The sequence below is a fragment of the Lepidochelys kempii genome, chromosome 7 (assembly GCF_965140265.1).
Source record: "Lepidochelys kempii isolate rLepKem1 chromosome 7, rLepKem1.hap2, whole genome shotgun sequence".
In the NCBI taxonomy this organism is placed as follows: Eukaryota; Metazoa; Chordata; order Testudines; family Cheloniidae; genus Lepidochelys; species Lepidochelys kempii.
This window is the reverse complement of record NC_133262.1, coordinates 123136450-123160828: the sequence shown is the minus strand read 5'-3', so window position 1 is coordinate 123160828 and position 24379 is coordinate 123136450. Positions and strand designations below refer to the sequence as shown.

At 59.6% G+C, this 24379-nt stretch overlaps 2 protein-coding genes across 2 annotated transcripts; one reads left to right on the top strand and one right to left on the bottom strand.

The window, feature by feature from the left end:
* Positions 1-759: 759 nt before the first annotated feature.
* Positions 760-15317, bottom strand: SFXN3 (sideroflexin 3). Its single transcript, XM_073354541.1, has 11 exons — positions 15238-15317; positions 11164-11330; positions 10240-10410; positions 9086-9184; positions 8568-8643; positions 7708-7793; positions 6966-7093; positions 6768-6817; positions 5628-5677; positions 4631-4678; positions 760-3268 (listed from the first exon to the last, which is right to left on the bottom strand). Exons 2-11 carry the CDS (start codon positions 11325-11327, stop codon positions 3172-3174), a joined length of 969 nt encoding a protein of 322 aa, XP_073210642.1. The 5' UTR covers positions 11328-11330; positions 15238-15317; the 3' UTR covers positions 760-3171.
* LOC140915085 (proton channel OTOP2-like) lies at positions 13569-24379 on the top strand. Its single transcript, XM_073354540.1, has 7 exons — positions 13569-13675; positions 17892-18269; positions 18749-18885; positions 19330-19388; positions 19503-19630; positions 20017-20987; positions 24206-24379. The coding sequence occupies exons 2-7, from the start codon at positions 17894-17896 to the stop codon at positions 24377-24379; spliced, it is 1845 nt and encodes a 614-aa protein (XP_073210641.1). The 5' UTR covers positions 13569-13675; positions 17892-17893.

Below are 24379 nucleotides of genomic sequence, written 5' to 3'. Positions count from 1 at the left end.
CTTATCACTGCCCTCCCGGCCAGTGCAGTCTGGGCAAATTACAGAAACTCTGAGCCAAATTCTGTCAGGGCCAATCTAGGGGAGGACTTGATCAGTTGGCAAGAGCAAACAGGACAAATGCCCACTTCTGTCAAAAAAACGAGGCGCAGAGGGACATGTGCGCGGGGGGAAAGGGGGGCACGGCGATGCCAGCTCCCCGCACAAGGGGCAGGCAGGGCTCAGGCAAGCCGCAACCCCAGCCTTGTGCAGGAGGCAGGCAGGGATCGGCCAAGCAACTCGGGCCAGCCCCGCTCAGAGAGGAGGGCTCGGGCGAGCCCTGTGGGGGGGTGGGGAGGGCTCAGGCCAGCTCTGCGCAGTGCCTCGTTTTCCTTTTGGGAACTAGAGTCACCCTGGGCATCTGGGAGGAGCAACAAGCCATCTTCTGCAGGGAAGGGGCTAGACATGAACACAGCAGATCTCCTCCCTCTGTGTCTCTTGTAGGATGGGGCTAATTCTCCCTCCAGGACACAGTCAAAGGCTTGTCCTGCCTGCTCTTACTAGCAACACCACCCCCAGCTAATTCTACTTTTAAAATATCCAATTCCCTTTCCCCTCCAGAGCTGGGTTGTTTGCTCCGTGCACCTCACTCAGCTTGGCCAGGCGGGTCAGTTTCCTGTCCCGTTTCTGGCAGTAACAGGGGAAGGTTGATACCCAGCCAGGACTAAACTTCTTTTCATTGAAATTCTTAAAGGTCACAGAAGCATTTCTGTCTGGTTTAGATGTTGTAAAACATGCAATTTTTATCTGTACGGATATACACACCCACCCACAGCACAAAGCACCATGACCTTAAAGCAGTGTGACGGGATCCCTTTAAACATCACATGTTAAAAGGGAGGCTGATATAGCAAACAACAAGGTGATCTTACAGCAAGGAGACAAGAGCCCCGTAAAAGTAAACATGTTCAAAGGGCGTCTAGCGGCCCCAGGATGCGACTTGAGCCTGGAACAAAGACGACATTAAAAAAAAAAAAAAAAAACAAACCCTGGGCTGGTTTTCGGAGATTAGAATGTGTAATTTGCTCTGGAGATGAAAGGAGCGGAAAACCGGATTAAGTTGCTGACCTGGAGTAGCCTTGGGCCCCGCGTGCTTAGCTGTGACATTCCCCAGCCCTTTCCATTAGAGGACAGGCAGCTCAAGCATTTCCAAGCCGTCAGATCTACTTTAGCTTACTTGATTATGCTATTTTTAAAAAGATGCATGCAGACCCCTGATCCTGCACCCACTGAAGCCAACAGTACAACTCTGGCAGATTTCAGCAGGGCGGGATCAGGCCCTGAACGAGTCAGATTTTAAGCTAGATTGTGCAGGCTGCCACAGAGCTGTGATTATTGGAAGAGTCTCCATACCCCTGTATGGTTTCGTTCATTCAGATAACGAAAGAGGGGTGGGCTTCCTCCTCTTTTTGTGCTTTATTTATCAGTGATCTCTTGCGCCCGGCAATTGTCTTTCGCATCCTAAAACCACTGCGATGCATTTTCCCCTGCACCATACGTGTATTGAGTCAATATTCCCAATAAAAGGGGGCGGGGAGGGCCTGACTTTCCCTCACACCTCCCATAGTGCGTTTAAAAGGGGAAATGCAATGGACAGAGGGTTAAATCTGTGCAGCCAGGCAGGGGAATTTCCTCATGGACAATTTAACTCTCCCCCGTGGAAGTTCCGTTAGGTTGCATGTGCAAGGTATCAGAACTGGCCCTGCAGAGACAATGGTTAGGAATGAGCCAGCACACACACAGGCGTGGAGCGTGCAAATACACACACACAGACACGAGTGAAAGCTGGGTCTGAACGCCAGGTTCCAAGAGCAGCCATGGGCCCAAGTGCAAAGCTGAGTTACAGCTCTGGGTCCGGGCTTTCCCCACATTCAGGAATTGCAGCTAATTCTCCTCTGGTAGGCAGAGAAACCCCAAATCGGGATACCCAAAACCCCCTGGGGTCCATCTCTGCAGCAAGCTCTCTTGTATAGCAGTTTCTTTCCCCCTCTAGATCTTTTTCGGAGAGACTCTGCTGTATAAGTACACAGCTTTCCCCAGCAGTCAGTCCACCTCATCAAGTGTCTATAAACACTGCACCAGGGTTGCTTAGCTGCACTCTATGAGTTTGGAAAGGAGAGACGGGCTGTGTGACTATCTACCGCCTGACAGAGAAGCTAAGTCGTTTCGGTCTGTGATGAACGAAGCAAGCCAATACTAAAAGGACCAAGAGCATGGAGGATGCCCTGACCCGAGAGAGATCCTCCAAAATGGTGAAAGGGAACAGCCAAGTCACACTGTATACAGCTGCCCCATCCCTCATTATGGTGAGCCAACGCACTGAGAAGACACCTGCTCACCCACCTTGGATTGGCCTACTCCTCAACATGCCAAGCCGCTCTGGGCCTGCCGTACTGGAAGATGACCAGATGTCTTCCTCCTTGGCTACTTCCCTCCCTTAGGGAAGTCAGATGAGCTCCTGTCTTTGCTGCTAAGGCAGGAAACCATCCGCAGACACAGCAAAAACATTTAGAATGATCTTTCAACGTGTTGTAAAATTCATGCCTAGGCACTGCACCAGAGCCATGCCCCACTGTGACTCTGGTCCATTCTACTGGGCTTTCTGACAGCACTGGCCTCAGGTCAGTTTTGAAATCCCACCAGAGAACAACAAAGCTGGAGGAAAACTCGCTTTTCGGCCCTTGACATCTGCTCGCCCTACGAGCATCACCCACTCCAGCCTCTTCTCCCCACTGAAGCGTCTCAAGAACATTACTCTCAAGAGCAGCGAAGATGGACATGCGAGCCACTGTGGGACCATGCACAGCAGGAGAGTGGAGTGGAGTGGAGGAAAGGTTACTGAGGGGCTCTGGCCACTCTCAACCTGCCACCAGAGAGAATCAGCTCTGCCTGTTTCGGTTTTGTTCAGGAAAGACAATCTATATCACAGCTGCATATATCACTACCTATTGCTAAGGGTCATCCGAGTCCAAGGAACCTACACCGTACACACAGGACAGCCAGAAATAAAGCAGCAGCTCACAGGGGTTATTCTAGCACAACATTTAACATTCTCCCTGGACACCTGGGTTCCGATCCGTTCCCTGATCTCTTCTCCCGGCACCTGGGGGACGGGAGGGAGGGAGGGAGCCTCGCTTAAAGCCCTTTGTTGAAATACACAATCTCCATGTTGGGGTTCTTCTCCCGGATCAGAGCTTGGACTTCAGGCTCCAGGCGACTCACTCGCATCGAGCTGCAGAAGGGAGACAAACCCACTCAGAGAGGAGGCAGGGAGGGCATGGGACTTGTGACTACTGGTTGGAGAGGTGTCTAAGGAAGCCTCCCTTTCCGTACAGGTGGGAGAATGCTCCAAAGTCAATCCATCATCCATCATCACCCACTTTAGTCTCTTTTTTCTGCTCACAGGCAGTCTGCAAACAGATTCGGATTTGAACAGCTCTCCCGGTTACGCAGAATCTCCCGGTAAATGCACTATTACGTGGCAAGTCTCAGCCTACGGGCTGGCTTGCAAGCTAGTTGCAGCCCGCGAGTGGCTGCCTACGTCACATGGGAGCGTTTTTGCTCTGCCAGCGGATGGCTGAGACTTTCAGAAAGCGGAGGGGGGCGACACAGAGCAAAGAGAATCCAAGACGGTGGCACAAATGTTTCCTGTGCCAGCCATTGCTAACGGCCCTGCAGAGACCAGCTGCCCAGAACGCCCTTCTGCTTCTCTTGGCAAGAACTGGGTAACGCACAGGATGGGGCAGTGCATCCAGAATCACAGGGACCTTGAGAGGCCGTCAAGTCCAGCCCTGTGCACTGAGGCAGGACCAAGTAAACCTAGACCAGCCCTGACCGGGGTTTGTCCACCGTGGTCTTACAAACCTCCAGTGATGGGGATTCCACAACCCGCCTTGGAAGCCTGGTCCAGAGCTTAACTCCCCTTAGGGTTAGAGAGATTTTCCCCAGTATCTAACCTAAATCTCCCTTGCTGAAGATTAAGCCCATTCCCTCTTGTCCTACCTTTAGCGACAGTGAAGAATAATTGATCACAGCCTCTGGCTTCTCTAACTGGTACAAAAGCGTCTCCAGGGAGTTGGGGAGCAAAGATGTCTTAAGCCAGTGGTTCTCAACCACTGGGGGTACACAGAGGTCTTCCAGGGGGGACATCAACTCATCTAGACATTTGCCTGGTTTTACAACAGGCTACAGAAAAACCACTAGAGAAGTCAGGACGAAAGAAAATTTCATCCAGATAATTTGTTTATACTGCTCTATATGCTACATACTGAAATGTAAGTACGATATTTATATTCCAATTCATTTATTTTACAATTATATGGTAAAAAGGAGAAAGTCGACCATTTGTCAGTAATCATGTGCTGGGCCACTTTTGTATTTTTATGTCTGATTTTGTAAGAAAGTTGTTTTAAGTGAGGGGAAACTTGGGGTAGACAAGACAAATCAGACCCCAAAAGGGGACAGTTGTCTGGAAAGGTTGAGAGACACTGTCTTAAACCACCTTTGTGCATAAGTACACACACAAACCCACCCCCCCCCCAACTCCTAAGGCCCAGGCGTACAGAGGGCCCGGCAAAGACCGGCCAACCCCTACCTTTTCTGTGGGAAGAGGGCACAGCACAGCGGGGTCGCGAACACCAGGCTGCAAAAGGAGAGACACCAAGAGCAGAGCTGATGTCTAACGCCTCGGCCCATGAACTGCTGCAGAGCCAAAAACGGCGGGAACAACGCAGAATCCCATGGAACAAGAGGCTAGAACTGGGGCAGCGCTGGCATGAGGGTCACTGCAGCCCCACTGCAGGGAGGAAGGACGGACTAATGGTCGGGGCTCCGGGCTGGGACTCAGGAGACCTGGGTCCATCTGCAAGGTGGGGCTGTTACACCTCCTGCCTGGGGTGTCCCAATGAAAGCGAGGTGCCAAGGGACACCATAATTAGGGCTGGGTCAGCACCTAGATGAGACAAGGAGAGACACCGCCTGCAAGGAAATTCCATTCACCCTCCTCTGCCTTCCCCAGATAAACCTCCCAGCCAGCTTCCCTTCCCCTCCCCAAATCACTGTAATGGGGCAGTTGGCTGCTGATCTGAACTATCCAGACCCCTTGTCTCTGCAACGCTGAGCTAGAAACCTCACCGGACACACATACTCCAGTAAGTTTTATCCCTTCCTTCCTGCTGCCAGGAGGGTGGGAAATACGATCAGGGTCTCTTGGCACTCCTCCTTCTGGCCTGACCTAGGAAGCCTCATGCCCGAGGACATCCTGCAGCAGGGAGTTCCACAGGGTGTGTGCACACCAGGAAAAGCAGCAGTCTGACCACTGACTTGGTCTGAATTTCCTGGCCATGAATTTAACTGCAAAATGAATAATGATGGGGAGTGGGTGGGAAATGACAGGATCCCCTCTGAGCCTCCCAAAGGGCTGGCTTCACTTCAAAGGCTCACGGTGATTCCAGTTTGATCCCAACCGGTTTGAAGCAAAAGATGCTTCCAACTCCGAGACCAGGCTAGCAAACCCAGGGGAAAGTTGACCAAGTGGCTTCTTCCCATCAGCTGGGCTGGGCGAGTTTCCCCTATTTGCAGCCGTCGCTTACCAGAACCCCACCAGTCCGACCTGCAAGGGAGCATTCAGCCAGGGGTATCGCTACATGGAAAGACAAGGGGGCTTTGGGTTAGCAAGAGGGTTACCGCTTACGGGGGCGTTCCCTTATACATCAAGGCCAAGGGGATAGATTAGCACTATATATTGTGTCAGGTCCACAAGGCACTAGCTGGTGATCCATGCAGAGCTGCCTGCTCCTTTCCCGGTCCCCAGCTAGCTCTGAAAGGTGCTAAAAGTCCTTTCTAGGGTGACTGCTCCCCAGCGGCACTGGCAGGGGTTGGTGCACCACAAACAGGGCGGGCCACGAGACCATCACTGTCAGAAGCCAGTCCAGACCGTGACAATCCCCAGATCTCTGTGCATACATGGGGCTCGGCTCTGCACACACCTGTCAGGTAGGACTGGGGTCCTCCACTTCTTCCCAGAGCCATGGTCCATCTAGGCCCATCTCCCATCTCTGAGCAATCTCGCGCTTAGGGGTCTGTCTACACTGCGCCCAGACTCTGACTCAGGTTTAAGCCCTTTCCGTCCACACGCAAATCAGCCTGATTTGGGTCAGCAAGCGCTCAGGGCCCGGGTCCTAGAACCCTGCTGGGAGTGCGGGTAAAAGCCACTCAGGTCCAAGCCCTGTCAGTTTGCAGTGTGGATGCAGCTCAAACCACAGCTCTGTGCATCAGCTTGGCTGGGAGACCTAGGCCCAGAATTTGTAAGCCCAGGGTTACAATGCAATGTGGATGCTTAAGCATGGGTTTGAAAACACAAAGTGGACAAGCCAGGTCCCCCAGCCCTGGGTTTACAATGCAGTGTAGCCATATCCTTATATGAGCTTTATACCATCCCCATCAGCCGGGCCAACATTAACCCTCCTGCCCCCATTACACCGGCCCAGGGGCGGGCTGGAATCCTGATACCATCCTGGGGCAGTGGGCAGATCTTGGGGTGCTCCCATGAATCCCAGGGCACATGTAGCAACGATGCCCTTGGCCAAGTGTAGACACAGGCGTCAGCTGTAATGAGAGGAGACGACCCCCCCCCCAAGCCGTGTAGTCGGGGTGCCATCCAGGCCCCTGGAGAGGCTGTTGGGGTGTGGCTGGGCAGGGAAAGCGACGGCAGCCCTGTGCTGGGGACTTACCTTCAGGAAGGCTCTCTTCTCCAGGGCATTCATGATCACGGGAGGGATGGCTGCGGGGGGCGAAGGAGAAGGAAATTAACTGGGGTCGCTAACTGCGATGGGCTTCTCTGGCAGGAAGCAAGGTGGGAGTTTGTGGCACCCCAGCTGCGTCCAGATCCCGCCCACGTGCAGTGCAGATCTGCCAGGGAAGTGACTCACCCATGGCGGGGGCGGCCATGCCAATCCGGGACACCACCACCTGAGCGATGGCTTGCTGGGCCGCTGCCCTCGACTCCCCCAGCCGGTTCCCGTCCTCATCTGTGATGGGGATCCCAAACTTCAGCTCCCTGCGAAAGAGACAAACCGGGGCCCCTTACCACTACTTGCGTGCCAGGGCCCAGCTGGGCCATAGTTTGGGAGCCTGGCTGGGGCAGAGGGATGGGTAATGGGGCACGGAGCCATTGCCCTCCACTGGCTGAGTCTGCAAACTGTGAGAGTGAGTGCGGGGGTTCTCAGCCCAGCTCCTAGTGGTCAGATCACTCGTTAGCGATCTCAGCAGAGAGGCCAAGGACTGAATTCCACCACGGCAGGTGGGAGGTTAAAACTGGCATGAGGCTCACCAGGAAGCTGCCTGTGTCATACCGGGTCTGTGGTTGATGAGAGGTTTCATACCATGGCTAATCTCTGGGAAATGACCATTATTGCAGTTCTATAAACTAAAACAACCCTCATGCTTCAGGGCATGTGCTCACCAGCTGCGAGGGTCAGGAAGGAATTCCACCTGTCACAGCACTGCACTGCTGACCAAGGGCAGTATGAGGAGGGTGTCACCTCCCCCTACAGCATCAGATTGCGGTTACTGCCAGAAGCAAGGTACCTGGCTAGATGGATCCATGTCCTTCAACAGCATCTATTTCCCCCGCTTGCACAGAGCTGCTCTGTTAGGGCGAAGGCCCCTTACCTCTGCCGCATTAAAGGAATGTTGATGCAGTTAGCAGCTGCCACGGCAGCAAAAGGCACGTAGCGGCCAATAATTGACGGTAAATGCTGCAGAGGGAGAGAAGAGAGAATCACACGCCAGGGAATGAGACTATAGCAGGATAGAGGGAAGAATAATCTAGTGGTTAGAGCACGAGGCTCGGTTCCATTCCTGGCTCTGCCTGAGCTGGTCATTTCATCTCTCTAGGCCTCACTTCCCCGTCTGTAAAGCGGGAATAACAACTTGTCCTACATCTGCCTTGTCGGGTTAGACTTCCAGCGTGTCAGGGCAGGGGCTATCAGTCACTGCGCGTCCATCAGTGCAGCACCCGGGGCCCTGATCTTGGCTGGGGCCCCGAGGGGGGCTGGAAATGGCTGCTCCATTCTCCGGCGGATTCCAGTTGGATCCCAGTGCTCGTCTTAGAGCCATCGGCTCTGCTCTCATTAACCCCATGGGCACAACTCCGGGGAGGCTCATGGACTTCCACCCCAGTGGGAGATCCGAATCGGGTCTATTATTGTCTGCCTGCATCGCTGGGTTAGCTGGGGCAGAGACACGACATGGGGCATTGAACACCTGGCGCAGGGGGATGGGTGGGAGCAAAGTGCTTGGGGCTTCCCCAAGCAAGACCCCATCCCCCACCCCCACAGCCCCACCCAGGGCTAGGATAGCCTCTAGGTCGCTCCTGGGGGGACGGGCGTGGATCCAGAGCAGCCGGGAGCTATGGTGTTGCCCCTGCTGCCTGCCGGCACATGGGTCCTGCCGCGTAGAGCCCGGGCAGTCCCCCTCCCTGGGCCCCGTGCCAGGCGTGCTCCGACTCGAAGCGGGGCTGGGCCCCCTACCTTGGTGAGAGACTTGAGTCCCAGGGCCGTCACGACTGCCCCGGTGGTGGCGCTGACGTAGGCCGTCCCCAGCTGGCTGCAAAGGAAACGGGCAAGTCCAGCGAGGCCGGCAACCTGCTGGGCAGCCCTCCCCACGCTGGTGCAGTCTGCATAGCACAGGGCAGCGTGGCGGGGCCTCGTCCTGCCAGGCCGCCTGCCCCACGGTGAGCCTCTCTCTCCAGGCATGGAGGGCGCCCCCCGGGGGCCTGCCCTGGTTCTGCGCACCACAGGGCGAGACCAGCCCAGCAGGGAGCCCGCAGCGCTGGCTTCAAGTCCCACCACCCCGGGCAGGCAGCTCAAGCCCCCACGTGGCAAGCGACAGGCGGAGGCTGTTCTGGAAGCAGCCACCTTCGCGCAGCACACGGCAGTGCCACGGGGAAGGCACCAGCCCTGCCCAGCGGCACCAGTGCCCCGTGCTGCATGGCTCTGGCCGGCTCTCCCGGCAGGCAGCTGGAGCTCCATCTCTGCAGCTCCCTTACCCGACCGCGATGGGGGCGTCTCCGCTCCGGTTAGTGTAGTTCACAAGTGCGTTGAACGACTGGTTCACCCACTGCCAGAATAACACCGCGGGGGTCGTCCTGGGGAGGGCGGGAGAGAGCACGTCGGTGGAGGGAGAGGCAACATCCCGGCAGCTCTGCCCCAGCGGACGGGAGACGGGACGGAAAGGGGCCCCGCGCCCACGGGGAGGTGCGGCTGGCGGAGTTAGCGCGGATCAGCCCTCCCCATCCACACCCAGTGTTACATGCACCCACCCACCTGCGGTTCCCCCCGCCTGACCCCTGGCTCGTCGCTCACTCCAATGCAGAGCAGGGAAGGGGGCCTCAGACCCCTACCCCAGGGCTTGAACATCACAGCATGTGGCTATCAGAATCCCCTGCCCTTCGCTGCGGCACTGAGCCCCAGGGAACCTACCCGGCAACGTTAACCTGGTGGCAGGTTACCAAAGGACGCTGCCCATCCTCCGTCAGGGCTTGCTCCAAAGTGCAACGGGCGTGGTGATGCGCTGCCACTGATCAGGCTGCACTACTGCCACCGGCTTAAGGCCAGCAGGGGGCGCTGGAGAGGTCAGGGGAAGGGCTCCCCGCCCCAGGGCCAGCAGGGGGCGCTGGAGAGGTCAGGGGAAGGGCTCCCCGCCCCAGGGCCAGCAGGGGGCGCTGGAGAGGTCAGGGGAAGGGCTCCCCGCCCCAGGGGGCGCTGGAGAGGTCAGGGGAAGGGCTCCCCGCCCCAGGGCCAGCAGGGGGCGCTGGAGAGGTCAGGGGAAGGGCTCCCCGCCCCAGGGGGCGCTGGAGAGGTCAGGGGAAGGGCTCCCCGCCCCAGGGCCAGCAGGGGGCGCTGGAGAGGTCAGGGGAAGGGCTCCCCGCCCCAGGGGGCGCTGGAGAGGTCAGGGGAAGGGCTCCCCGCCCCAGGGGGCGCTGGAGAGGTCAGGGGAAGGGCTCCCCGCCCCAGGGCCAGCAGGGGGCGCTGGAGAGGTCAGGGGAAGGGCTCCCCGCCCCAGGGGGCGCTGGAGAGGTCAGGGGAAGGGCTCCCCGCCCCAGGGGGCGCTGGAGAGGTCGGGGGAAGGGCTCCCCGCCCCAGGGCCAGCAGGGGGCGCTGGAGAGGTCGGGGAGGTCCCTGCCCCGCGGGACTAACGTGCCTGTAGAAGGTGAGCATGCAGCCGGTGATGGTCATGTTCATGGGCACCTGGGCCGACATGCGCCCAATCAGGAACATCTTCTCCCCGGTGTCGGGGTGGAAGGCCGAGTCGTAGATGTATTTCGCCCGCCAGAGCTGGTCCTCTGTCAGGCCCGGTGACACCGTCCCCGACCTGGGTGGTGCCAGGGAGAGGGAGCCGTGACTAACCCCATTCGCACCGGGGCCCCCCCACTCCCAGGGCAGATCGCCCCCAACTCATTGCTCCCTTGTGTGCCTTACCAGGAGCCTCAGCAGCCAGGAGAGAGCTGGCGGCTTCAGCTAGCAGCCCTGGCTGGGCCGGACATCTCCATGGAGCGAAAGCCCTACCGTGGCCTCCTTGATGGGCATCTCTGCTCTGGGTGCCCGGCTCCCCCCGCACCACAGGTTCCGTCTTCCCTTGGGGAGAAGGCTGGTGCCCTGTGGCTTCCTCCAGCACCTTCCCTCCCCAGGGTACCAGCTCCCCTGGCCGTCACAGCTACCGCTGGGCTTCCTCCCAGCCCTCTGCCATGGCAAACGTCCCTCTGTCCTTAAACCCCCCCAAAGCCACCCCTGCCCCTTCATGCCACTGCCCTCTGGCTCCCAGCCCCGCCCACATACAGGGTCCTGGCAGCAGAAGACCCCCCTCCTCTCCTGCCAGCTACTGCCCAACCCTGCAGAGGGGTCCCCCGCCTCGTTGCCCCCTTGACAGCTTGCTTGAGCCACTGGCACGGACCAGCTCCCGGCCCCCCTGCATTCAAGGCGTCACCCCCAACCCCACCACTAGAGGTCACTGTGGCATAGTGGCCGGATTGCAGAGCCTCCCTCAGATAATGCCCCCCCCCTCCCCGCCAGCCCCACCGCTCCCCAACCACTGGAGGGGAAACTCAGACCAGACTCTACAGCAAACCTGTAATTCTCAACCACCCTCCGGGCGTCTTCCAGCATCTTCCCAGACAGCAGGAGGTTGCGGGGGTCGGTCACCATGAAGAAGTGCTTGGCTCGCCCCTGGAAAGTGCTCTGGTCCCATCGCGGCTCCCGGATATTGATGTGCAAGGGCAGTTCCTCCGACATCCTCTGGGGGGAGACGGCGAGCGGGGAGGTTATGGGCTTGGGAGCAAGGATGCAGCGCACCCAGCACGGGGGAGGCCCTCCCTCAATCAGACACCCCCACACACACACGCGGCTGGAGGGGCGGTGGGTTCCCAGCTCTATTAGGGGAGGGGTTGGAACGTGGCAGCTGGGGGTCAGCACTCATCAGTAGGGGGCAGGATTCCTGTTCCTCTGCTCTGGCCCCACGGGGTCCTTCCTCCACTCCAGGGGCAATTCGTTCCCTTGTGTCCTGAGCAGGGGGGCCCAGAAGAAACTGTTCAATAGCTCAGCTGCATTGTCCCAGCACAGGGCACTGTCTCCTTCCTACTGGGCTTGACCTCTCTCGCTGAGGATGTCATGGGATCCCTCCCTCAGCCCAGAGGCCCTGGGGCTCTGCAATCAAAGAGCTCTGCCTCCCCGCCCCTGCTCGGCAGGCTCACACAGTGAAAACCTCCAGGAGGCAACTAGATCCACCCAGTGAAAGGGAAAGCTCAAACCACGTGCAAACGGACCGTCCCCTTGCCCTGCCCTTGGCACTGACGCCCAGAGCTGGGGACGCAGGATGCCTGGGTTCTATTCCCAGCACTGCCCCAGAGTCGTCATGTGCCCATGGGCAAATCCATTCACCTCCCTGTGCCTTGGTTCCTCCCCCTAGGAAACGGGGGTAACACTCCCCTACCTCACAGGGACGAAATTCAACACTGCCTGGATTCAACAAGCTGAAGGTGCAGCAGACGAGCAAAGGGCTAATAAGGGGAGCAGACTCTTCGGCCAGGGTCCGGAGCCTGGGGGAAGGGAGACCAGGATGCTTGATTCCCCCCACTCCCCCTTCAGGAGGGAGCAGCCTGTAGGACCCACACCGGGCAGCACTCGGTCCCCCTCTAGTGCGGGCTAGGCTCCTGCAAGAGGGAGTCTGACCCCCACACTGGCAGCTATGGGGAGCAGGTGAGCCCAATTAACTGGTTCTGTGGCACCTGGGGGGGTGCAGGTAATTAAGGATTAGACCCAGCTGGGGAGAACCAGGCTGGGTGGCCCTATGAAGAAAGGACTGCAGGGTCGCTAGGGATGAGTCACAGGAGAGTTGCTGTCAGGAGCTTAGCCCTGGGGACTGGGCCGGCGGAAGAAGAGCAGCTGGCGTGATGGGGTGCCAGGCAGCTGATAGAGACGCTAAGGAACCACCAAGAGCAGGAGTCTTCAGCTGCTGGCTGGTGAGAAGCTGCCTAGGAAGCCAGCACTACAGGGTGAGCCTAGGCCATGAGGGGGCCATACAAGGGGGGAAACTGAGGATGAATCACCCAACTGCACCGCAAGGGGGCACACAGAGGTTGCTACAGCCTTGGATACCAGAGCGTGCTTGGCCTTAAGAGCCAGAGGGCGCAGGTTCAACCCCGGCAGCTGCTGACCCACCTAGGGGCGTGGGGTGACACCAGGATGTGCTGGCAAGGAGGGCGGTGCGGGGGCTGGGAGGGAGGGGTCCCTGGTGCAGAGAGACCCTTAAAGGTTCGGCTTGCTTCTCTGAGCATATCCAGTCGGGGGGCGTGGGGGGAGGGGTCTTCTCCCAGCCAAGCCCCCGGTTGGGGTGACTGACATAAGCAGGCGAGCATGAGCTCAGGGTGTGGACTAGCCGTGGGGCTAAAGCAGAGAAACAGGAATCCTTCCCCCTACTGGTGAGTGCTGACCCCAGCTGCCACGTTCCAACCCCAACTTCCTCCAAAGTTACTTGCAGGCATTGGCTGAGGCCCCATCTCCAACAAGCGAGAAAAGGCAGAGCCCAGCAGAGGTACGTCTCCAAAGAACTGGGCCCATCTCTGACCTCAGACACCCCAGTGTCAATCCAGAGTGACTCCTCTTCAGTCAGTGGTGTGCCAGGGCGTATCCCTGGTGTGAGTAAGAGTCATGCCCTGGTGCCCGCCCGCTCTTTCCGTTCCTCTTTTGCCATTTGACTCCCAGCGAAAGTCTGTGCATTTCCCCCTAGCAACCAGAAAAACTACAGGCCTCCAGCTCCCTGCATCTCTGAAATGTCAGCCCTCCCTGGCAGCTCGCCCAGGATTTATTTCCAATATTTATAATGCTGTCCAGCAGGAATAATCCCTGCGCAGGAGGAGGGGATGGCCAGTTGTCCTGAAGCGAATTGGATGCCAGGGCCTGCCCGCAGCTGAGCTGCTAAAGCCCTTCTCCCCGGCTTGTTTTGTTCTGTTGTTTTTAATTCTCGTGTTTCCCCCAAAGCAGGCGAGTGCCGTGCAGAGAAGTGACTGTTTCACCCCGAGCCGGTGGCCAGAGGGCATGAGGCTGCCCCAAACACCGAGCGCCGAGGAGCAAGGGACTGCAAGGTATGAAATCTGGACCCAGAGCTCATTTCAAGGGGCGAGCAAACCTACCAAGGTCTGCTAACTCCATCCCAAAGGGCAATCCCCCCATTCGCCAGGATGCCCTGGACTTCGGACTAGATCCTGATCTCACTGATATCAGCGTAACGCCAGAGTAGATCTGGGAAAGTCCCTTTGCCCTCTGTGTGAGCCAAGTCAGACGCTGGTCCATTGCCCGTACCTCCTGTGGGTGCAGGAGGGCACCAGGGCAGCCTGCCCGCCCCCTGGCAAAACCTGGCTTCCTGAGAGTAGAAACAGGCCTGAGCCAACAGCCTGACCGCCAGACAGGAGGAGGGTTTGAACTCCACGCCCTACTCTGCAAGTAGCCCCTGTTTCTACAGCCCCCCAACAGGCTTGTTCCCTACACTACATACCCCTAGGGCCTTGTCCCAGCTGAGTTTGAAACGACCCAAGGGGGCTCCACCACTCCCCAGAGGAGACTATTTCCGCAGGGGAGGGGGTGGAGAGACCAACAGAGGCTGCGGCAGATGGTAGGAGATGCAGAGGAGAAGGCTCCTGTGCCCAGGGAGTGGAGTGAGACAAGGATGAGAGGCAGGCCAGGGCTGAGGCTGGACTCCCAGCGTCTCCTCTCTACCCACCTCCAGGGGACTGACCGCTGCTCTTAGCATCATCTGCCTGGGAGCTGCTGGGGGGGGCCTCTGGGAGAGGCAGCAGGGGGAGGGAAAGCGGGGGAAGAGGTTGGCATGCTAAGATGCACCAAGCCCTCAGCACCAAGGACCACAGTTCCTCCAAGCAGGTTTCCCAAACCTAGGAGGATGCCGGGCGGGTGATTCTGGCCTAGCCCTGGCAGCCAGCGCTTAACGCTAGCCCCTCGGCCAATGCCCTTGCCACCAGCCCCGCTCTGCTGCTCGCCCCTGGCCTGCGTTGTGCCAGGCGCTTGCGGTGAAATCCCACTGGGTCACAGCTCCCTAACCCGGGCTGGTTAGGTTAGGTTAGGGCTCCCTAACTGGGCTGCTCCAGCTAACCCGGGCTGGCTGACAGGGGAGCGAACCCCCGGCCCAGCGGGGCTCTGCACTGAACCCACTGGCATTCTGCGGCCTCCCCGCAAAGCCCGGCAGGTTTGACTGGGGAGGGGCCCAAACCAGCCCCCACCCCCCCACACTTCAGTGGCCGGTGCCCCTGGGGCCCTGCCTAAGTCCCGGAGCCCAGCCCTGCGCTGCCCACGGTGCAAACCCAGCCCCGGAGCCTGGCGCTAAACCTCCGGGAGGGAGTGGGGGGCACAAAGCCAGGCAGACGGAAGAAGGCTGGGCTGGCCGGCTGCGGCCACGGGGGGGGGCAGGGAAGGGAGAAGCGACACCCCCTCCCGCCAGCAGCGCCCGTGGGTGGGGAGGGGCGGCGCTCCGGGCACGCGTGGGCGCTCGCTGGGCACCAATGGATCCCGGGCGCCCGCACGGCTGGAGGGCGCCTGCTCCCCGCGCCCAGGCAGCCGCACGCCCGCCCTCCCTCCCTCCCTCCCTCCCCGGGGCGCGGGGCTGGCTCCGGCTCCCGGGACGGCTCCGACTCACCGGCTCGCCCCGCGGCTCGCTGACAGCGCCGGCTCCCGCCCAGTGCGCAGCGGCGCCGCGGCCAGGCACCGCGCAGGCCGGAGGGCGGGGAGCGCCGCTGGAAGGGGCCGGGCACTGGCGGGGCGGAGCTCGGCGGCTCCCCGCGCTCCAGGCTCCGGGCGCCCGGGCCGTGCCCAGCCGGGTGGGGGCCGCATGTCCCGGGGGGGGGGCAGACTTGCTCGCGGGGCCCGCAGCGGGGCCAGGATCGGGCCCGCCGTGATCCGTGCAGCGGATCTGGTGTCCTCGCCCGAGCTCCCTTCCCCCGCGCTGGGGCAGTTTGGCACCAAGGGGGCATTTGCCCCGGCCCCCCCAGGAGAGGGCTGGCAGCGCGGCCGCCATTCCCCGGGCCGGGGCCGCCCCAGGGGGCTGCCAGGTGCAGCTGGCGCTGCCTAGGAGCTCCACTCACAGGCTAAATGGGGGGTGCCAAATCTGTGCCCCACTGGCCATCCTTGGGGCTAGTACCAGCCGCCTCGGGGCACCCTGCAGCAGGTGCCTGGCACCGCGCCACGGCTGGGCAGGCTGCGATTGCCGATCTCAGAGGTTGTCTGACCCCAGACAGGCCCCTCCGTGCCCGTCCTGCCCTTGGCATCCCAGCCCTTCGCCCACTACCAGGAGGAAAGCCGTGAACACAAAAAAGACCCTGCAACATGTGGCTGCGTTTACGTGGGTGCATGCAGGCACCCTCTGCTGGATGAAATCCAAACTGGCAATGTGTGGCCTACGCCCTGTACTGCTCAGGGGTACTGAGGATTCCCCTTTAGCTGAAAGGATGTGACCCTGTGGTTTCAGAACAGCAGAGTCCACCTTCTCTCCTTGCAGTCACCCCTGGATTTGCCCCGCTGGGGTGACAGGCGCTGGGCTGGGGGCAATTCCCTAGTGATCAGAGAAACAATCTGATCTTTTTTTATTTTCTGTACCTAGAGAGATTTAAATAACATTTCCCTGCTTCTCCCCACTCCCAAATCAAGCGATTTCTGATTTCTCCTTCCCCCTGCCCTTGGATTTTCGGCACCGGGTCTCCTCGATGGCCTTTGGCAGCCAGGAGCTGGTGCTGCAATCGTTCCAGAAACACTCCAGTTATTAAACGCCAATCTGCCATGAAAGGGCGAGCGGCCAGGGAGGGGCAGCTCCCCTCTCTGTGTGCAGCGGGGAGGGGGCTGCCTGTGGCAACTCCCCCCCTGCCCCGATCACTCTAGTGGGAGGTGCCAGGCTGGCAGAGGAACGACCCACCCCTGAAATATTAAGGCGTCCCCTGGGCAGAGTGCCCCACACAGCCAGCGAGGACAGAGGGTAGCATGAGACACGCTCCTGAGTCTCCAGCGTGACCGGCGGCAGCGTGTAAGTGTGGGGCAGATGCAAGGACCCGTCCCAAGGGTGTCTATGGCCATCTCTCCCCAGGGCTGGACGTCTCGGGTGGGACGCCGGCATGGTCCATTCCAGGCAGGTTTGTGTGGATGGAGAGGTTGGAGGCGTCTGTCTGTCGTGGCACCAGAGAGCCTAGTGAAGCTGGGAGGGGAAGCCTATCCGGAGCGACCAGCCCCTCCCCCCGGGAGCAGGATGGGGCCCTGCAGCCGTCACTCTCGGAGTTTGGCCCAGCCCCAGTTAAAGGTCCTAGCCCGTTGACTCCCAACCTTCACCAAACCAGCACCCCACACGCCCACACCTGTCCAGGCAGAAAGACTAGGGTGGACATGGCCCCTGGACCCGGGCATGGCCCCTGGACCTGGACAAAGCCCTGTGAATGCGGGGCATGACCCCCTGGACCTGGGCATGGCCCCTGGCCCCGGGCACTGCCCCCTGGACCTGGACACAGGCCTGTGAATGCCGGGTATGACCCCCTGGACCTGGGCATGGCTCCTGGACCCGGGCACAGCCCCGTGGATGCTGGGCATGATCCCCTGGACCCAGGCACAGCCCAAGGGAGTCTAGGAGACGGTCCCACTGGCTGTGTGGAGAGTCCAGAGCTCGGCGTCTGCCTCCAGCAGCCCCCCCATCTTGCTGTTGCTCTGAGTCACACCTGGGAGTGTCCGTGTGTCCGTCTCTGGGCTGGGGGCGTGCCTGGAAAGAGCAGGCGGGGCAGTGTTCACATGCCCCCCATGGCTAGGTGGGGAAGGGCGGTGGGCTGGAGGCCTCCTTCTCCATGCCCAGGGCAGAGGCTTCTCCATGGGGGCACCTGAGCAGCCTCGGCCCTGGGCTGCTCCCAGCTCAGCTCGGCCCAGCAAACGCCACTTGTGGAATGGCCATTCCCAGCCGCCCAGAGACCCCCCGCGAGCCAGGAGTGACTTCAATCCCCTCCTTCTGCTGGCTCCCGGGGGCCGGATCCTGCCTCACCCAGCACCGTGCACTGACATTTATGCCCAGGGAAAGGGCCGGCACTGTGAGGATGAGGATGAAAGCTGGAGGGGGTGAGTAAGAGTGAGATGGGCTGATGGGTGTGTGGGGACACGTGGGGGTGCAAGGGGAGGTGAATGCTTGTGAGGGGAGCAGTGTAACCCCCCCTTAAGTCTCCCTTCTGGGGGTAACCCGTGGGGTATCTCCCCCTTACCCTGTCTCACCTCTGCCCTGGGCCCCATCCTGCCCCCTCCCTGACGGTTCCCTGTCCCCTCCCCTCACAGCCATGATCCCTGGGGCGATGAGCAACGTGCTGCAGCGGTGCCCCCCTTTGGGCTCCCCTCACCCCCCCGAGGGGCAAGGCCAGGGAGCCCCAGACTCCCCCGCTGACCCAGAGGGCGCAGGCTGGCAGGACTTGGCCAATGCCCGGGCGGGCTCGCTGCTGTCCCTGCTCTACCTCGTGCTGCTGACCTTCCTGGGCAGCGCCGTCCTGCTGGCCGAGATTCACCAGCGCAGCCCCCAGAGCCGCAACGTCCACGGCTTCCTGGCCACGCTCATGCTCACGTCCTGCGCGTGGATGCTGTGGTTCGGCTGGCACTCCTCCCAGAACAAGCACCGGAAGCTGCACCAGGACCACCATGCCGGGGCCAGCTGGCTGAAAGGTACCGTCTGCTCCCCGGGAACCCCGCTGGCCCCGCGGCAGCCTCCGCCCAGCACCGGGGTTCGGTGGCTTGCCTCCGGGTTGGGGGGCGTGTGCTGCCGGGGCGAAAACAATCACGGGGATCAGCCCATTGCCCCACAGCAGCTCCGCTGGTGCCCCTCAATCCCGACCCACCCCCCTGCTAGCCCAGCCCCAGGGCTCAAACCAGGAACAAGAACACAATGCGAGAGAGCGGGCGCGAGGCTCCAGGAGAGAGCGCAGTGGGGGCGTCTCTGCTGTCAGATGTCGCGTCTGCGTGGCAGCTAGCCATAAGTGCTGCAGACAGAAAGCAAAACCACTGCAGTCCCGCGGCTACGGAGGCCCCAGCCTCTCCCGTCCACTGGCCCCACAGCACCCAGCCTGGCCCTTGCCACGAGGCTCACGGGATGGCTGCCCTGTGGCTGGCCGGGCTGCGGTGATGGTGTTCTCTTGCCCCGGCAGGCGGGCTCTCGCTCTTTGCCCTGGCCACGCTGGTGCTGGACTGCCTGTCCTTGGGGTATTACTACGAGCTGCAGGACTGCACCTCCGTCCTCATCACCGCCTTCCCTGTCGTGCAAGCCGTGTTCACCATCATCCAGGTGAGGGGCCTCGTGTGCTCAGAGCACTAGCAGCCAGGAGGGAGGAGTCAGACTGCCAGGAGCGACCCACCCGGGTGACACTAGCCCCACAGCACGGGCCACATGAGCTCAAGGAATGACTCCACTAGTGGGTAGCTGTAGTAGGCTGTTACCCTAGTGTAGGCTGTTCGCACACGAGGGCTCCTCTGTATTGTGTACTCGTCCAGCCTTGGTGTCCCCAGGGCCGTGTGGGACAGGCTGGGTGGAGAAGGAGGGAAAGCACGAAGCAAGAAAGAACTAACATCAGGTCCCCAGGAGGGAGCACTGCCTCCCAAGATGGCCACTGCAGTTAAAGGTGCAGCATGCCTTGTGGAAGGGGCTTTCAGCCACTCCTGGGCAGCAGCTAGTCCTTTCCCGTTGCTCTTTGACCCTGTCTTCTGCCTTCGCTCCCCGCCCTCGGCACAGGTGTCCCTGCTGTCCTTCCACGCCAAGGTCTGCATCCAGGAGCAGCAGCATCTCAACAGGTATCGGGCTCCCGGCTTGTGCACTGGGATGGGGGCGAGGGCTGGTTGTTTCGGGGGCAGCCCCTTGGGGCCAGGCCGGGCTGTGAGCTCCCCCTGCCCTCTCCCCTGTCCCAGGTTTGGCCTGATGCACACGCTGGCCACCAATGTGCTCATGTGGATGAGCGTGGTGCTGGATGAGTCCATGAAGCAGCTGCAGGAGATCTACGACGCCCACGAGACGGAGAGCCCCTGGCCCGGGCATGGTGAGGGCCCCCAGGGCGGGGGGCTGGACCCGTGGCGGGGGGGTCAAGGCCCCTTTCCCCCACATAGACCACCACAGTGTGTGCCACACGGTCCCGGGCAGACGGAGATTCACTGGGCCAGCCGAGCCAAGGGGCCCTGGGACGGGGTTTATACACCCACCCGGATCAGTGATGAGATGGGGCTGGGGGGCCGCTAAGGAGCCAGACCCTTCAGCAGCCCCCACGGCCAGCCTTATCCTCCACCCCCGTGTACTGCCACGTCCCCCACCCCTAGGAAGAGCCCCCCACGGACAGCCTTGCCCTCCAATCCCTATGCACAGCCCTTCCCCCATCCAGTCCGTCTCCCTCCCATGCTGAGTGACCCCCCCCCACTTCACCCGCTGCAGGGAATTCGCCCACCAACAGCTGCTCGTGTGCCACCAGCCTGTGCCACATCTTTTCCGAGGGCGCCGCCTACCTGCACCCCTTCAACATCGAGTTCAGCCTCTTCTCTTCCACCATGCTCTACGTGGTGTGGAAGAACACGGGGCAGGCGGCCTGTCGCCGGCAGCCCCACCCATGCCCCCGGGGCCGCTTCCACCTCAGCGGGGCCTTCGTGGGGCTGGTGCTGGGGGCGCTGGCCATCTCGGCCACCTTCGGAGTGATGATCTCCTTCGGAGTGCTGGCCAAGGCCCCTGAAACGGTCCCTGAGGCCCTGCGGACCTACTACATCTTCAACTCAGTGCTGCTCTCTGCCATGTTCCTGGCCTCACTGGTCGGCATCGCTGCCTACCGGCTCCAGAGAGACCCGGCCTCCACCGACTGCTCCAAGAGCGTGGTGCGGAGCCTGGACGTCACCCTCTTGCTGGGCAGCTCCTGCGGGCCCCTGATGGTCTCCGTCTTCTCCCTGGTGGCCATCTTCTTCCTGCACATCAACGGGAGCCTCCACTTCCTAGACCTCTGCTTCTCCCTCTGCAAGACCATCCAAGTGCTGGGCCAGAACCTCTTCATCACCGAAGCCCTTTACTCCAGGCTCGCCCACCGGCCTGATGCCCCCAACAGCCCCCCAGGCAACGAATGGGTCTTCTCCATCTCCGGAGGCCACGCCGAAGAGCCGGTCCAGCAGGACGTGGCTGCCCGCCATGAGAGTAACTGCACCATCTACCCGGCCAGCCGCCACACACCAGCCAGAATGGTGGCCCAGCTGGAGGAGCAGGTGCCGGGGTGCTGGCTGGCCTGCAGCAGCAGTAATGACTCCCTTGCCAAAATCCCCTCCGGGGGCCAGCGGTCTTGGCCCAGAGGGGAGCCGGAACGCGTCAGCATCCGGAGGAAGATCCTGCAGAACATTTCCATCCTCCTCATCTTCTACAACATCTCGGTGAGCTGGCTCATGGCACCTGATTGTCCAGCCCTGGGGCTCTAGCTTCCCACGGGGAGTTCTGGAGGCTGACAGCCGGACCCCCGGCTGGTGTCAATTACCGTCCCTCCACCGAGCCATCACCAGCTGAGGATCTGAGCTCAGGTCCTCTATCTATCCTCTGAGTAGGTGCTGTGCAGTCCAGAGCGAGCTTTGTCCGTACAGCCCTGCTGGGGGGACCCTGGCCAGGGACGAGATGGGGACTCAGTCTCACAACCCCATTCAGCCCTTTTGAGGCTGCCAGCAAGGGGACAGTAGGAGACAGAAGGGTTGTCGGTGGTGTGAATATTCGTCCACTAGAAACTACACTGAGAACCACCAATTTGTTCCGTGTCGGTCCCCAAAGAGAGGAATGCTGCCCTTGGCCACAGGGTGGGGGGTGTCAGGGTCATACAGGTCAGAAATCAGTGACACCTAGTCTAGTTATTGTCTGGGTGAGTTGTTTCTGTGCAGAATGTACCCGGAGCCGGCTTTGCTGGACAGGGAGATCACAGATAGAGGTGGGCAAATATGGTTTTGGGTTCTCTGACGATCCTGAAAAATCAAGGGGGGAAAAATCGTTTTAGGTTGACCAAAACTGATCTTTTTCAGACTTTCCGGTGAATCGAAAAGTCGAAACCTGTTTCTTGTTTGACCCGAAACCAAAAACCCTCGTTTCCATTTTGAGCGTTTTCAAAGGGGTTTTCCAGTTGGTTTCGCCAAATCGCAGGGAACGGCACCACAAAAAGGCCTTTGGCATCGAAACGTTGAGGTGTTTCTTTTCGAAAATGTCAGAGTGGAACATTTGGATTCTTTTCAAGGTTTTTTCCCAACTGAAACACTTTGCCTAAATCGACACTTGTTTGCAAAAGCTTTCGATCGACCCAAATCTGTGGGTTTTTTGCTGAAAAAGTTTCAGTTTAAAAATGTTGCCCCCCTCTTGTCACGGGGGCCCCGACCCACAAATAGATCTGAGCCAAACGGCCTGCGTAGTACTCCCCCTGCCCGCAGACCCCCACCTGTCTCTCCTGGGGTCCACAGCTTTGCACTCCGTCCCTAAAGTCAGCCCCGGGGATTTTCACTAGAGGCAGCTGGGATTTGTTTGTCTAACTTTGGAGGATGCGGGGTAAGGGACAAAAAAAAGAGTTTTTCGTCCAGCACTGAACTTTTCATTTTGGTCAAAATTTTCTGGAGTTTGAGCAAAAAGTTTCGGGTTCAGGTTTTCATCAAAAAAATCCAAAAGAATTGATTTGGGGGGGGGGGCGGGGGAATCTTAATAATTGACCTGTTTGCCTGGCTGTGCAAGCTGTTCTCCTGGGCCCACATGGCTCCCAGGCCACCAGCCCTCCTTTGACACAAAGGAGCCTCCGGAAAGGTTTGACTTCCCATCTAGAGACAGCTTTAACACAGACACTCTCCTCACCCATCAGAGGCCCCTTTAACTCCGACAGGGGAAGCGGTAGACGTGGTTTATCTTGACTTTAGTAAAATTTCTGATACTGTCTCCCGTGACCTCATAAACAAAGTAGGGAAATGCAACCTAGATGGAGCTGCTATAAGGTGGGTGCAGAACTGGTTAGAAAACCGTTCCCAGAGAGTAGTTATCAGTGATTCACAGTCATACTGGAAGGGCATAACAAGTGGGGTCCCGCAGGGATCAGTTCTGGGTCCGGTTCTGTTCAATATCTTCATCAATGATTTAGATACTGGCATAGAGAGTGCACTTATAAAGTTTGCAGCCAATACCAAGCTGAGAGCGGTTGCAAGTGCTTTGGAGAAGAGGATTAAAATTCAAGATGATCGGGACAAACTGGAGAAATGGTCTGAAGTAAATAGGATGAAATTCAATCAAGACAAATGCAAAGTACTGCACTTAGGAAGGAACGATCAGTTGCACACATACAAAATGGGAAATGACTGCCTAGGAAAGAGTGCTGCGGAAAGGGATCTGGGGGCCAGATCCTCAGCTGGTGTGAACCTATGGCGCTGAGCTGATTTGCACCGGCTGAGGATCTGGCCCTGGGACATTGAAAGTGAATGGACTTTAACCTCCAAAACTGCTTCCCACCATTTTGGCGGTTTGAGGTGCTGCAGGTCTCCTAGTCAGTTTCTCTCAGGCGAGGTCGTTGTGTTTGGGTTGCCGGTGGGGCTGGAAGATCAGCTTTCCTCTCCCTGCACTGCCCGTGCCTTGTAAGGGCCCCTAGGCCTGTGCGGAGAACAGATATTCACAGGACCTTCCCCCCACAGTGTGTCCAGCGAACAAGCCTCTGTGTGGGGGAGGGTTTAGGGGATGGTGTGAGACCTTTGTCTGCTAGGGTGAAGAGCCCGGTACCAAATCTGTATTCCCCATGTTGGTGCTTAGAGGCTGTGATCAGTCACCCCTTCCCCTGCTCTGTGTTCAGCTGAATAGAAGGGCGAATGAGACGGGTTGTCAGCAAACGGTGCTGCGGAGAGATCCCCGTATGGGAAGCCACGGGGCCTGCCTGTGTGCCCAGCCAGACCCATGGGCACTGCTCCAACACAAATCTGTCATTATAATCACTGGGCAGAGCCCGGCGGCCCCCCGTTACGTAATGCAGCCTATGGCATAGCTCTGTCAATGCTGGTCTGGTCTAGTCCGTCCTCTGACCCCATGCAGGATTGTTCCTGGCAGGCTCCCCCGGCAGGGGCCCCCCTCACCAGCACCCTCACTACGAAGCTGGGACCCCCCCCACACACACACACACCCCATGGATTCTGGCAGGCCCCAGTCAAGCCCTGTCCCCACATTGCTGTCAGTGCATGGTGTGAGGATATGCACTAAGCACCATCTACTCTGCGCTGGTCCTACTGGCGGGGGGTGACATTCATGCAGTGCTCAGGGTGGGAGAGTCAATGCCCCAGCCGGGGGCCTTTCATTGCTGGGCGGAACGGAGTGCCCGTTACTGCTGGGCTGGTGCTCGGTGGCTGCTGATGTGCAATGAGTCGGTGGTTCTCAGCCCCATTCCCAATGGATGGACACACCCAGGAGGAATGCACGAGGCCTGGCCCTGCCTTGGTGACAGGTTCAATGGGGAGAGGGGCAGACCGGGAGCGAATGGGTTCACTAGGCGTCAGTCCCCGCACATCTGAGTCCATCCAGTAGGTGGCAGTGATGGACAGAGGGTCCAGCACGGCCCATGCCCCTGTGCGGCTGATGCCTGACCCCTTTGCTTTGCTAGGTGTGGATCCTCTATGCCTACGGGACGCGGCCGCACCTGGTGAGCCAGATCGAGCAGGCCTTCTATGGCTTCACCCTCTGGGTCATCATCGTCAAGATCTCCCTGCCACTGGGCATCTTCTACCGCATGCATTCGGTGGCCAGCCTCTTCGAGGTGTACTGCAAAACCTGCTGA

What these genes read in the sequence shown, in the direction of transcription:
- SFXN3 (XM_073354541.1), bottom strand. Translation starts at nt 11,327, where the DNA reads ATGTCGGAGGAACTGCCCTTGCACATCAATATCCGGGAGCCGCGATGG. An exon ending in GACTCAAGTCTCTCACCAAG is followed by an intron (nt 7,794 to 8,567) that starts GTAGGGGGCCCA and finishes CTCCCTCTGCAG; the next exon opens with CATTTACCGTCAATTATTGG. An exon ending in AGAAGAGAGCCTTCCTGAAG is followed by an intron (nt 5,678 to 6,767) that starts GTAAGTCCCCAG and finishes CTTTCCATGTAG; the next exon opens with CGATACCCCTGGCTGAATGC.
- LOC140915085 (XM_073354540.1), top strand. Translation starts at nt 17,894, where the DNA reads ATGATCCCTGGGGCGATGAGCAACGTGCTGCAGCGGTGCCCCCCTTTG. An exon ending in CGGGGCCAGCTGGCTGAAAG is followed by an intron (nt 18,270 to 18,748) that starts GTACCGTCTGCT and finishes TTGCCCCGGCAG; the next exon opens with GCGGGCTCTCGCTCTTTGCC. An exon ending in GAGCCCCTGGCCCGGGCATG is followed by an intron (nt 19,631 to 20,016) that starts GTGAGGGCCCCC and finishes CACCCGCTGCAG; the next exon opens with GGAATTCGCCCACCAACAGC.